Source organism: Solea solea, chromosome 2 (assembly GCF_958295425.1).
Source record: "Solea solea chromosome 2, fSolSol10.1, whole genome shotgun sequence".
Classification (NCBI taxonomy): domain Eukaryota; kingdom Metazoa; phylum Chordata; class Actinopteri; order Pleuronectiformes; family Soleidae; genus Solea; species Solea solea.
The window spans coordinates 35,054,078-35,068,499 of record NC_081135.1 but is presented as its reverse complement, the minus strand read 5'-3'; the positions used below and the strand labels follow the sequence as shown (position 1 = coordinate 35,068,499).

Here is a 14,422-nt window from a genome sequence, read left to right as displayed (position 1 = left end):
AATTGATATTTTTATTAATAAGGTTCATTTAAAAAAAAAAAAAAACATCGGCTAATATTTGAGTTTGTGGGTATTGCAAAACAATAATCAATGTATATCAAAACCACTCATCTATCAATCTATCTTTTAAATATGTTATATGAATTAATAAGTACATATTTAAAGCATATTGTAGATATGAATAACTAAATCTTTGTAACTTAAATAAATTAAACTAAATCAAAAACAAGATTATTTTTAATATTATGTTTTAGAGACAGAGTCAATTTTGATTAAAAAAACTGATGTGCATAAACTTAAATAAGTTTAATACCCCGCCCCCTTCCTCCGCAGTCCTGAGGTGACGTAGGCAGCAGCGTCGTTGCTGATTGGCTGGTCGCTCCTGGTGCACGTCGTCAGCAGCAGGACCGTCAAAACTCCGCAGTTTAATCTGACGAAACACTGACACGAGGTTGCGATTCTGTTTGGATTTTGATTGAAAGCAACTGAGATGTTTGTTAAACTTGTGTCTGTGAACAGTTTGAAAACTTTACTCAAACTTTCTTCACGAAGTTTCAGGTAAGAGACTACACACAGATGACAATAGTTCAGTTGCGTTTGTGGGTCTGGATTCTGGTGTGTTTGCATTATTGTTTGTTGTGTTGTGTGCAGCTCCTCCTGCGCTGCGGTCAATTTAAAGGGTCGCAGTTTCCTCACACTGAAGGATTTCAGCTCAGATGAAATCCAGAGACTGTTGTGGGTTTCAGGAGACCTCAAACACCGCATCAAGCACCAACAGCAGGTTTTCTACAGTTTTTCTTCTGTAGTGTCATCACTTCTGTGTGTGTCATAGTTTAATCTGTGCTCATACAATGTGTGTGTGTGTCACTGTAACGACACTGAAAAATACGGTGGCCCTGGAGTGACAAACACTACGACATTTTAGAAAACACAACATTAAAAAAACGCTAAAATAAGAAGAAAACACTAAAACTTTATGCAACGCTAAAATGTTAAGAAGAAAACACTAAAACATTAAGAAAAAAACACTACAACATTACTAAAATGTTAAGAAGAAAACACTACACATTATGAAGAAAACACTACACATTGAGAAGAAAACACTACACATTATGAAGAAAACACTACACATTGAGAAGAAAACACTACACATTATGAAGAAAACACTACACATTGAGAAGAAAACACTCCACATTATGAAGAAAACATTACACATTGAGAAGAAAACACTCCACATTATGAAGAAAACACTACACATTGAGAAGAAAACACTACACATTATGAATAAAACACTACAACATTAAGAAAATGCTAAAACATTAAAATGAAAACATATCATTAAACACAAAAAAATTATAAAAGCACATTAACAAAAAATTAAAGTGCTTCATTTTGTTGTGTTTGGCCCTCCAGGGCCACCGTAGAAAAATAACACCAAACTATCATTTCTATTTCAGTATCTTCCTCTCCTGCAAGGAAAGTCGATTGCAATGATATTTGAGAAGAGGAGCACCCGAACAAGAATGTCCACAGAGACAGGTGTGTGTGTGTGTGTGCGTGTGTGTGTGTGTGTATTTATATCATTGTGAGGACCAAAAAACTTATAAACCATAGGAAGTGAGAACAATTCGGGGAAGTATTTTTATTAGAGGGTAGAATTGTGTCCAGAATCAGGACAGAAGTGTCTCTGACTCTGTCTTTACTTGATGTATTTAAACTTTGTGTGAAACAAAAAGTTGTAAAGTGTTCTGCTTTACAAATACGTCCTCACGTTGTACTATTCATCAAAATCATTGTTAACGTGGACACAAAAGAAGTGCTGATGTTCAGGAACAAAAGCAACAAAGCATCCACACACACACACACACACACACACACACACACACACACACACACACACACACACACACACACACACACACTGTCCAAAAAAGTTAAAGTTGCATTAATATTGTTATTGCAGGTTTCTCTTTGCTCGGTGGACACCCCTGTTTCCTCACCTCTCAGGACATTCACCTGGGAGTGAATGAGAGCTGCAGTGACACAGCCAGGTGAGTTTGACACGCTGTCCCAAAGGTACTCGATGGGGTTGAGGGTCAGGGCTCTGTGCAGGCCAGTCAAGTTCTTCCACACCAAACTCAAAAGGACACAAAAGGGTCTTCCTCAATCTGTTGATGCTGAAGCCCTGAAGGCCAAATACTTTTGTCCATATAGTGTATACTACAAATTAGTGTATATCGCAGAAAGCTCAAATTTCCCAATGTCAGTTTTTGCCCCAGTATGGTTTCTCCTCAGGGTTCTGTCAGGATTCTGCGACATTGTCTTGGCTCGAGTGTACAGTCACTCTACGCTGGAGGAGCTGGATAAAGCGGCTTCCATCCCCATCATCAACGGCCTCTCTGACCTCTACCACCCCATCCAGATTCTGGCTGACTTCCTCACTTTACAGGTATCTCAGCTGTTTTACCCAGTAATGTTTTGTCAAAGTTAATATAGATGCAATTCATTTGCTTCATTTGCACAATTTGAAATATTTTAACTTAAGTCAAAGATCTACATGGGGTGCGTTCACCCCAAATACAAAGCAGTCCTTACTCTTTGTTTACTTGTTTACTGAACATAACCCACACCTGTTCAACTGCGGTTTATGCTAAGCTAACTGCATTCATAGTCAAGTTCTTGAATAAAATGAGGCAAACACTTTCAGAGGTCACCAGTTAGGAAAACTTCATTGCTCACTTTCTGTCCCACCGATGCTTTCTGAGTCTGATCTCGAGTTGAAATATTTTTACTCAGGTGAATGAAACAAACAAAAACATGGTGTCCACATACTGTAAGCAGCCTTGTTTCTACCACTTGGTGCAGTTCAGTTCAGCTGGTACACTCTAGCTACCTTGCTACGTAAATAGCTTGCCAATTAATTCCTCCAAGAGGAAGATCTGACATTTGTACGACAATTAAAGACTAGCGAACTTTGGGGCAGCCCATAGCCAATCAGAAAGAGAATTGGCTTTTAAAAGTAGGGTTGCCGCTTTGAGTCCCTGCCAGGTCAAGGGCTGGGGTACCCTTGAGTGAGGTACCCAATCCCCATTGCTCATTGTTATTTGCACTCTCTAAAATGACCCAAGCCACAGGGGACCCACATCTGGTGTGGACTCCTTGTGTCGGTCCCAAGCCTAGATAAAGGGGAAGGTTGCGTCAGGAAGAGCATCCGCTGTTGACCAATCGACAGACCGCAGTATGTCTAGCCCGCACCCTTTAGGAGTAGGTTATTTCAGTTATTTCTAGTTGATAGAACTGTACAACTTGGTGAAGAGGTGGGTTTTAGCGTATTCAAAACTTCTGCCGCTCTCCTGCAGGAGCATTATGGGTCCCTCCGGGGATTAACGGTGAGCTGGATTGGAGACGGCAACAACGTCCTGCACTCGTTCATGATGACTGCTGCCAAACTGGGCGTTCACCTCAGGATCGCTACACCGAAGGTTCCCCACTTCTTTTAACACCAATTATTTACTTTAAGAGTGTTGCGTTTGTGGTCCTACGTTGTAATGAGTCTTGAGGAACTCTTTATCGCACGCTGAGCTAAAGCTGTACCGTCGCTAACAGGGTTACGAGCCGGTGCAGAGTGTCATTCAGGAAGCACAGAAACTCTCCAAAGAGGTGAGCTCCTCTCGCAGGTGTCACATTGTGGTCGTATGGAGTGTGTTTAAATGTTTGATTATTTGTCTAAGCATGGGACCCAGCTCCTTCTGACCTCCGACCCCATGGAGGCCGCCCACGGCAGCAATGTTTTGGTCACCGACACCTGGGTCAGCATGGGACAGGAGGAGGAGAAGAAGAAGAGGCTCAAAGACTTTGAAGGTTACCAGATCACAATGAAGGTATTCATTTACATTGATTGTACACTGGTTTATTTACCCCTTGTGTTACATTTCCATGTAGAACTTTTGTTTTCAATTTTAGACAGGAAGTGTATGCAAACCAGACTGGACCTTCTTGCACTGCCTGCCCCGTAAAATGGAGGAGGTGGACGACGAGGTGTTCTACTCCTCGCGCTCCCTCGTCTTCCCCGAGGCTGAGAATAGGAAATGGACAATCATGGTGAGATGGAAAACTATAATTGTTTTACTGACGACTCCATCATGTGCTGCGTATCAATGAACATGGTTCTTCTCTCTTTCAGGGTCTGGTGGTTTCTCTTCTGACCGACTACACTCCACAGACCCCTATGCTGAAGTTTTAACCTTTCATTTATTTTACCCCCCACACACACACACACACACCAAAGTCCATAGAGAAAATCAGGCGTTTTTAACCCTCAGGACATGGAAGCTGCTTGTCCACTGCTGCCTTGTTTGGTAAGTTTGTGTCACGTAAGTAAATCCAAACAAGGGATTTTAGACACCGAAGTATCAGAATCACACATTTGAACTGACTCATAGTGGCACAGGTGGATCAACTACTCCTGTGTGCTGTGAGGTGAAATTTGCTGATTTTCTCTATGGACTTTAGTGCAAGTAGTGAGTGAGTGAGTTTACAAATGGACAAACTTCAGTTTCCTGTTGGAAATGGCTGTCTAATGGCGAGATAAAGCGACAAATATGTGGTAAAGATTCTAGATTTGAAGTGAAATGTTGTCAACAACAACAGAATGCTGTACCCCACACCCCTATCCTCCCTGACTTTTTTGTGTTTACGATACAAACGTTTAGTGTTTTCACGTCTTGGCTTTAAATGTGCTTTTAAGCACAGGTGCTGTAGATATCTTAAAAACAAATGTATACTAAAACTGTATAATAAAACAAATGTGTCCTCCTTCACATGTTTTATAATGTTGAATGTATGAGAGATGTCACTCATTGTAGATCATTTCAGTTTATAGTTGTAAAAAAAAAAAAAAGGTACTTGTGTAAGCACATATGGGTGGGTAAACTTGTATTATATATTATAAACATGTGTGTACATATATGTGTCTTTATTGTGATATGATGTTTGGTTATAATTTTAAACTTGTATTTTATACTCAATTTTTGACCAGATTAGAACCCCACTGATGTAAATTAATTAAATTAACCCCACACATAAATAAATTATGGTGAACTTGTGGAGTCAGGCTGCGCCACCACGCGGTCACGGTCGATACTACCTCAGATGGTTCTCATTGGTTAAGGGGAAGATGACGAGGTTGTGTGTGTCTGTGTGGAGCTTTGATCCACGTGTGTGGTCCAGAAGAAACACAAACAGAAATTGCTTTTTGTCACAGAAATAAACACGAACACATATGTTACACACACACACACACACACGCGAATAAATAGCGAAGCCGCGATGCGTTCACGGTCCGTGTTTACATGTGTTGTCATGGTGATTTTGAAAAACAACAAAAACACAGCAATACGATAATGCAAACGCTAAATACATTAATAATGTCACAATGAGGCCGTGAAAACAAGACAGTTGTGCTCGGCGACCACCCACAGTCTGCTGCTGTTAGCGAGGAGGAGGAGGAGGAGGAGGGGCAGCAGGGTTGCCAGATGTGTTTTTTTTTTAACACGGAATAAGTCTACTTTTGGGGAATTAAATGGTTTATTTTGGTCCACAGCAGTTTAAGTTGTAATGATTTTTATTCAGACTCACAGATGCAGACATTATCCATCATTTGGGCAAATATGCGGTTCGATATTCCTTGTGCATTAATATCATGCGTAATCATCATGCTCTGATAAACCCCCGTGGGTTTGACAGCAAAGTTATATTTTAAATAGATATATAGATATACTATAAACTACGTTTACTTAAAATATGATGTTTCACTTTGTTCATCTCGTGTTTATAGTTCACACAGTATTGTAATAGTGTTGGTGTGTAAACATTGGGGCCGGTTTTTCGTCACGTAGACCTGGCAACCCGTGCATCGCACCCGCAGCTGAACTGATCCTTTAGCTCCAGTCTGAAGTCTCCCCGTAAACTCCGCAAACTCCACCGCAACCAGCGTCTTCTTTCTCCCCGGGGCTCGGACCTCAGTTATCGGATAAGAGTGGGGATTAAAACAAACAGGATGGACGTTTTTTTGTCGCCGCACGGGAGCAAATGTGGAGCCACGGAGCCGAATCAGAGCAGGTAAAGGGGGATAAAGTGACCGTGTTTCAGAGCGGGACAATAGGGAGAAAGTTTGAGCTAACCCAGGCTAACTAACGGTAGCTAGTCTTAATGCTAACGAGCTGTGTAGACTACTCCTCACAAGTTTTAAAGTTTATACTTTACAGAAAGTTAAAAATGTTGTTAAACATTGTGTTTTAGTGTTTAACTTTTCCACATGGTTGTTTCACTCTTAGAAACTTAAACCGTGCAAATGCGGCAATAAACATGTTAACTGAAGAGACTAGCATGTTTTTAAAACGACTTTTTTTTGTTTATTTATATAATCACATTTAAAACAACCCAAAACTACCCAAAGTGCTTTAAATACAATTAAAAACAGCAAAAAGAAAAGTAAACATGAGGATAAAAGTACAGCAAATTAATCAAAAATCAAACCAACAATGTGAGTGTACCCTAATTTAAAGAAATATAAACTTCCTAAGGGTTAACATATGACTTGTGATCATAGATGATGCTAAAATAAAGCTATTATTTTAAAATATAAAACTCTGTAGCTCCAGGCTACACAATTTCATATTATATAACGATTTCAAAATGTCTCATATCCTGTGTTAAACTGAAGGATTGTGGTGGCTTTAATCACAGTTAATAATATCCTGTTGACAAGAATTTATCATCATAGTTGAAACGACATACTATTTTAGATTAGATAATTTGATCATTATTTCATTTGATTTTGAAGCAAAACAAACCCAACAAAAACAGTGTTTGTTTTTTTTAAATGAAATTGAAAAAAAACTGATTTGTTTGTCGTTTGTTGGACAAAAAATACTTTTATTTGTTCCATATATTTTATACAGTACTCACTTTTTTGTCACTTTTTTAGCTTCTATTCTGTCATTATTTAATGTTTGTATGGCTGTTGCTGCAATTTATGCCAACTAAATATATTACTGCAGAAATAACCAGCAGATGAAATGCTTTTATAGGAGCTGAAAGTGTGTAAACAAACTGACGTGGCAGGTTAACAGAAGATTTTAAAGATTTTGTTTAAACTTCTTAACTCCAAAAGAAAACTAAATTACTTTAAACATGTTATGGACATCTAAATATATGTTATGATATCTAGATTTCTTTAATATGTTTAAATGTGAACATTTTGGTACCACCAGAGGAAGCTAGGGATGGGAATCGTTATTGGTCAGTATCAGTCCAATACTGGTCAAAATCACTGGATCTGATATTGGACACATAAAATGTAAAATCTCATACAATCCAATGTAAATTCTGCAGCTCAAGTTATGTAATCTAAATAATTTACTGAAGAAATAACCAGCAGATTAAATGATTTTAGAGGAGCTGAAAGTGCGTAAACAAACTGAAATGGCAGGTTAACAGAAGATTTTTTTTAATCAAGGTTTGTTGTGTTTTTGTTCTTCAACAGCCTCCCACCATTCCTTCACCTGTCCGGTGGCCCAGTCTCTCACCATGAACACCAGTAGAAACTGCACAGCGGCGGCGGCAGCAGGGGGGAACGGCGATGGTCTGGCCGCGCTGGAGTCTGTCTCCATCGTGACCATCACGCTCCTCGCCTGCCTGGGGAACCTCCTGGTCGTGGCCACCCTCTACCGCAGGCCTTATCTGCTCACGCCCAGCAACAAGTTTGTGTTCAGTCTCACGCTGTCCAACCTGCTGCTGTCCACGCTGGTGCTGCCCTTTGTGGCCGTGAGCTCCGCCAAGAGGGAGTGGGTGTTTGGCGTGGTGTGGTGCAACTTCACCGCCCTGCTCTACCTGCTCATCAGCTCGGCGAGCATGCTCACACTCGGAGCTATCGCCATCGACAGGTCAGTGTTTAATCTTGATTTACACTCACTGGCACCTGAGTGATCATTGTTTTGCATCTTTCAGAAAAATAACAATATTTAGATCAATATTCAATCAAATATGTTGTGCACATATATTTGTACTAGGGCTGCAGTGTTTTTTTTTCAATAATTAAAACAAGTTCTTTGTTTTTCAGTTCCTTTTAAAGGGGAATATTTTATGGTTTCTGTGCTCTGTATAAGACAGAAATCAACAAAACGCTATCATTTTGGTCAAATCATTTCAATGTTTGGGAAACATAGATCAATATTTTCTGGACCAAACAAATTATCGATTAATCGAGAAAAGGATATATATATATATATATATATATATATATATATATATATATATATATATATATATATATGTATGTATGTGTGTGTGTGTATATATATATGTGTATGTATGTGTATATATATATATATATATGTGTGTGTGTGTGTGTGTGTGTATATATATATATATATATATATATATATATATATATATATATATATATATATATTTTTGCTCTGTGTCTCAGAGTTTTTCTATGGTTCCTGTTTTCAGGCATCTTTGTAAATAAGATTAGCTAACAGCATTTGTAAGTTGTGGTGTTTTTCCCCAGCTCAAGTGACAAGCATGAGACAGACTTACACGATAAAGTTATATACAAACGTCTACTTACAATTCAATTTTATCCAGTACACGGATAATCAGTTAAGCTCCAGTCATATTATAGAGCTATCAGTGGTGGTTGCTGGCCTTTGAAGCAAGGAAAGCTACTTTATTCAATCACTGTCTCGTTCACCACAGTAAAAAAAACAAACAACAAAACTATTCTGTGCTTTCTCATAGAGATCAATTGAAGCTGAGCTTCCACTGGTTTCTATACACTGTGCTGCACCGTGGCTGATTCTTACTTACTAGTTGTATAGTAGATCACGCCTTAGCGCACTTTTTAGTGATGAAATGTAAATGCAGTGTAACATATTTGACCGTGTAATTTGTGACAAATTAGAGGAAGCAGAGCTCGTCTCGGAGAAATTGCCTGTGTTCTACATACCACTCAAATGTATCATGTATTTAAAAAAGTGAATTAAAGTGGCATGCGCTGTCTCTGAAGAACAAATTTCAGTTGAGAGTTTAAACAAAACAACTTCACTTGTCTATATTGTATCTTGTTATTTATGGAGTAATTAGCCTCCAAACAAAAATCAAAAACATCCCAGTTATGATGGCAACTATTGATTATTTTCTTGATTAATCGATTTGGTTGATCGTTTGGTCCATTAAGTGTCAGAAATTGATCAGTGTTTTTAGAACCTGTAAATCAGTGTTTCTCTATCTCAATCCTCACGCATGTTTTAGATGTTTCTCTGCTCCAACACACCCAATTAAATAGTCAGCTCTATAAAAGCCTAGTAACAAGCCATTTATTTGAATGCTGTAGATGATGTTCTCGAATGTCTTGTTTTTCTTTGTTATTTTGAACAAAGAAACAAGAAAATATTCACATTTGAGAAGGTGAAAAATCTGAAAACTTGTTTTAATTATTAAGAATAAAGACTATCGAAGTGGTTGGTGATACATTTTGGAATCGATTATGTAATTGTTGCAGCCCCAGTCCTTGTTTTGGAGATCAATAAAGGATCTATCTATGTATTATTAATCAATTTATCGTACGGGATCATACCTAACCTAACAGTGCACTCAAACAAAGGTCTAATAAAGGATTTAGGCCGTAAATCCAATTTTATTGAAATGATATATTTATTTATCAGTAATTGTTGTTGTCAGGGAGCACAGAGGATTGTAAAATGTAGTTACTAAGACTTACTGTAAAGTTTCTCTGCTACATACCCTCACTGTTCACAGTGCTGTCCTAATTACCCCGAGCACCTTTGGGAATTATAGTTAACAGTGTGGGTTTTGTTCTCCTCCCGAGCTCCTCAGTTTCTGGCTTTTCAGAAATCCCCTCACAGTACTGTAGGCAGGAAAAGTACAGCCATGAATTTCTGTATTTCACATTCAAATCTTTTCACTGTACATCATTATTCCTTGTTTTTGTTTTGCGACAGGTACTACGCAGTGCTCTACCCGATGATCTACCCCATGAAGATCACAGGAAACCGGGCGGTGGTGGTGATTGCGTACGTGTGGCTTCACTCTCTGGTGGGCTGTCTGCCTCCTCTGTTCGGCTGGTCCTCCTTCGAGTTCGACTGCTTCAAGTGGACCTGTGTGGCGTCCTGGCACAGGGAGCCCAGCTACACGGCCTTCTGGGTCACGTGGTGCATCCTCCTGCCCCTGTTGGTCATGCTGGCCTGTTACGGTGTCATTTTCCGCGTGGCCCGCATGAAAGCCCGCAAAGTCCACTGTGGCACCGTCGTCGTCGCTCACGAAGACTCCAACGGAGCTCAGAAAAACGGACGCAAGAACTCGAGCACGTCCACGTCGTCTAACGGAAGCCGGCGGAGTCTCGTGTACGCGGGCAGCCAGTGCAAGGCCTTCGTCACCATCTTGGTGGTGATCGGCACCTTCCTGGTGACGTGGGGGCCGTATGCTTGCGTGGTGTGCAGCGAGGCTCTGTGGGGACAGGGCAGCGTCTCTCAGGGGCTGGAGACTCTGGTGTCGTGGCTGTCCTTCTGCAGCGCCGCGTGCCACCCGCTCATCTACGGCCTGTGGAACAAGACGGTGAGGAAGGAGCTGCTGGGGATGTGCTTTGGCGACCGCTACTACAGAGAGTCGTTTGCGACCCGGCACAGGACGTCCCGGCTCTTCAGCATCTCCAACAGAATCACAGGTGGGACAGTCTGAGTGTTATTTAAAATTATTTTAGTAGTGGTGCTTTGACTTCTTAAAGCGCAACATGATGTTGTATTCTGATTTGACAAAAGGTCCAAAAAAGCAGAAGAATTTACCTTAGAAGCCAAAGTATCTATGATTATCCTTTATTGATTGATTAATCAGTAAAGTGACCAATAACTGAAGCTCAAATAAAGATCAGCAAACAAGAACATTAATATTAATACGTGGGTGGACTGATATGATTATTTGTTTTCTATTATTGATGCCAATCTTTAAAAATTGAGGCAGCAGGTGACTGAGGTATGATGTTGTTCTGCTTTTCTTTTTTTCCTGATATATATCTGCATTTAACAGTTAATTTATAACAAATGATACACACAATTGTGCAACATTAACAATCATTTATACAGTCGCACATGTGCTCTGTTTCTCCAAACTGCCTTTTTTGTCTGCACTGCAGCGCTCTCATATATATGTATATATATATATATATATATATATATACACATATATATGTATATATGTGTATATATATGTGTATATATGTGTATATATTATATATATATATGTATGTATATATACATATGTATGTGTTTGTGTGTATGTGTGTATATGTATATATACATATGTATATGTGTATATGTGTATATGTATGTATGTATGTTTATATATATATATATATATATATATATATATATATATATATATATATATATATATATATATATATATATATATATATATATATATATATATTAAAATAAAAAATCAGTATGAACTAAATATCACATACATGGTTCAGCGGCTCATCAAACAACTTAACTGTCAAATAAACCTTTGTATATTAAAGGGCGTTAAAGCAGCATTAATCAAGTTTCTGAGAACAAAAATGTGAAAACTTAAGTTAAAAATAAGATTTATTAAGTAATAAACGGCCAATTATTATTTTTAATTGTTACTGCAACCATAACACCTGCACTTTTTTATTTCAAAGTTTTATTAACTATGACGTGTGCTGCTTCTGAAAGAGGTCTTGATCTCAATGTTTGTTTTTTTACCTGGTTAAATATAGTTAAATTTAAATTTAAATATAAATAAATAAATAAATAAATAAATAAATAATAATATAATAATTAAAATTTTAAACAGGTAGGATAATAAATCACTTGTATAAATAATCGGAAGTCTTTATTTTTAGTTGCGTTTGTGCGATTGTTGTTTGACCTGGATGTTCTTGTGTTGCTGCAGACTTGGGCATGTCCCCTCACCTGACTGCCATGCTGGCAGGAGGAGGACATCTGTTGGCTCCTGGGAGCAGCACAGGAGACACTGGCTTCAGTTTCACCCAGGACTCGTGTAAGTGTTGCTGTTTATCTGTTGTTATTTAAACCGAGACAGTGAAGAGGAGACGGGAACCTCAGACTCGATCCTGGTCCTTGATGTTTCCCTGCTCACGTCAGGTGTGTTGGAGGAGCAGGGAAACATCAGTGGGTCCCGAGGACCAGGATTGAGAGTCACTGGTCTGTGGGATGTGTGTCTCAAGGATTCCTCCAAATTGACTTTTAAATTACATCACTGATGTGATACTTTAAATATAGCACATTAATGTAAAGGGCAATGTTCTACTGCACACTGGTGTATAATTTCACGTACATGTCACTTGATGCTGTGAAATTGGTGCTATTTTAAGTTCAAACCTTGTTTTAGTGTTGTGTTTATTTCTGTTACTGTGTTTCCTGTGTGAGAGACCTGAGCATCAGAAACAGTCATTAAACCTATGAAGATAAAGTTGTAAAGATTAATTTTTGAAAGCCCTGTTCAGCTGCGTAACATTCAGCCTCATATTCACGTTTCACAATCCGCATTTTAATGTCAGGATATTGTTATTATAACAAGTAATGTCTTGTGTTACACAAATAAATGTTAGATGATGATGATGATGATGATTCCACTCGCTTGTGTTCTTTCTTGAGGTCTTTCTTTCTTCATGAAGTTAACCAGGAGCATGTTTTCTTACCCCCCCACAGGCACAGACGTGATGCTGCTGGATAACTTCTCCACCGACGGCTCCTCCCACGCACAGCAGCACGGGAATCCGTCCGCGAAGAGGAGGAGCTCGGTCACCTTTGAAGACCAGGTGGAGCATTCCAAAGGTATCTGTCATTTCCCGGCCCGCTCCACAAAAGTCTAGAGAGGAGGGAAGTTCCCTTTGTACACACACAGAGGGTTCACCACACAATTAGATTTTTCATGAGCACATTTGAATCTGAGGGTTATGAGATGTTTCCCAGGTTAACAGAATCCAAAGACACTAATGTAACCACACTATCATTTCCGAACATTGACGACACAACATAGCAGAACTTATTCTTTGTTCTTTTTAAAGTAGTCTTCCGTAAACGTGGCGTTGTTTCAAGAAATGTCTTCCTCCACACAACCCTGCTCCCAAAAAACAAAACCAAAAACAGTCCTGTATGTGGCGCTGTAACACAGCCACAGAAGACGACAACATGGAGCTTGCATGCTGGGTACAAACTCCAAATACAAGAAGAAGAAGAAGAAGAAGAAGAAGAAGAAGAGCAAGAGATGTGAGGCTCTTTCCCATGTTGCGTATTTGTTGTAAACACAAACGCAAGGGTTTGTCCACTCTGGGACTCCTTTAGGCATCCCAAAATACCGGTTCCGTGTGGATGAAAAGCTCATGTGATTCTTCTCATGTGCGCTCACCCTCACTTTCAACGGGGTAACAATTAGAAATGAGGTTGTCCTCATTCTTCTGATAGAAAAAACAGTTCAAAGTGTTCCTTCATTCTCATCCTCATTCCTCCCTCCTCCCGGATTCTTCCTCTCATTTCCTCAGTTCCACCCATCCCATCCTCCCGCCCCTCCCCCCCGCAGGTCAAAGTCATTCAGCGTCTGCATCTATTTTCTTTCTTCTCTCCTCAGCTGAAAACACGTCCTCAGTCCAAGTCCACGCAGAGGTTCACAAATCTTTAGACATTTTTGCCGCCGGCCTGGCGAAGGCGATAGAGAAAGACGCCAAACTCTCCCTTTTCGGGGACGACGTGGCTCTGCCGGGGACACTGTTCCTGACAAGGGCGTCCACGAGACCCAGATACTTGGACGGTCAGAGACTGAGGCTGGAGAGCATCGACGAGGGCATCGTCAAGGACGACCGGGAGGAAGAGGAGCGCGAGGCGGAGGAGAAACCGGCCTGAGCGCGGCTCGTCCCGTAGACCCGTCGGACTCGCCCGCACTATGCTGGGTTTATTATTAGTGAACTGATATACTCGCGACTTTTCCAGAGCAAAGTCTGTCCTGCTCTGTGGTACAGATCATGAAGTCCTGCTCCAAATGGATAACGCAATACTTGAAGTTATTAGGAAACACGCGGAGGTACAGTATTCATTCCAAGTGTTTTTGTACGCGTTCATGTAATCGAATAAGAATTCTTTAACTACTGTAACTTATATTTCCTGATTGTTAGTAGTAAATTCTTTACTACTATGCGTTAATGTTATTGTACGTCGTCAGAATTAACGCGTGCGTCGTTAGGGCTCGGCAGAATGAAAGATTACAGTCACGTCTGTATCTACCAAAAAAAAACGACACAGCCTTGAACTCTACAGCGGAGCGCCCCCTACAGTTTCCTGTGAACATCCATCCA

The 14,422-nt window shown here is 39.8% G+C and overlaps 2 protein-coding genes across 2 annotated transcripts; both read left to right on the top strand.

Annotated features, from left to right (window-relative positions):
• The first annotated feature begins 397 nt into the window (after positions 1-397).
• On the top strand, positions 398-4,820 carry otc (ornithine transcarbamylase). Its single transcript, XM_058622141.1, has 10 exons — positions 398-558; positions 652-781; positions 1,458-1,539; positions 1,964-2,051; positions 2,296-2,449; positions 3,360-3,482; positions 3,607-3,660; positions 3,732-3,881; positions 3,964-4,101; positions 4,184-4,820. The coding sequence occupies exons 1-10, from the start codon at positions 491-493 to the stop codon at positions 4,241-4,243; spliced, it is 1,047 nt and encodes a 348-aa protein (XP_058478124.1). The 5' UTR covers positions 398-490; the 3' UTR covers positions 4,244-4,820.
• A 1,080-nt stretch (positions 4,821-5,900) lies between these two features.
• gpr161a (G protein-coupled receptor 161a) lies at positions 5,901-14,422 on the top strand. The gene is made up of 6 exons (XM_058654753.1): positions 5,901-6,120; positions 7,547-7,946; positions 10,029-10,750; positions 12,004-12,111; positions 12,783-12,908; positions 13,702-14,422. Exons 2-6 carry the CDS (start codon positions 7,591-7,593, stop codon positions 13,971-13,973), a joined length of 1,584 nt encoding a protein of 527 aa, XP_058510736.1. The 5' UTR covers positions 5,901-6,120; positions 7,547-7,590; the 3' UTR covers positions 13,974-14,422.

Excerpts from the sequence above, each read along its gene's own strand:
- otc (XM_058622141.1), top strand. The coding sequence starts at position 491 with ATGTTTGTTAAACTTGTGTCTGTGAACAGTTTGAAAACTTTACTCAAA. Across the intron at positions 782-1,457 it reads GCATCAAGCACCAACAGCAG|TATCTTCCTCTCCTGCAAGG; the intron begins GTTTTCTACAGT and ends TTTCTATTTCAG. Across the intron at positions 4,102-4,183 it reads ATAGGAAATGGACAATCATG|GGTCTGGTGGTTTCTCTTCT; the intron begins GTGAGATGGAAA and ends TCTCTCTTTCAG.
- gpr161a (XM_058654753.1), top strand. The coding sequence starts at position 7,591 with ATGAACACCAGTAGAAACTGCACAGCGGCGGCGGCAGCAGGGGGGAAC. Across the intron at positions 7,947-10,028 it reads GGAGCTATCGCCATCGACAG|GTACTACGCAGTGCTCTACC; the intron begins GTCAGTGTTTAA and ends GTTTTGCGACAG. Across the intron at positions 12,112-12,782 it reads CAGTTTCACCCAGGACTCGT|GCACAGACGTGATGCTGCTG; the intron begins GTAAGTGTTGCT and ends ACCCCCCCACAG.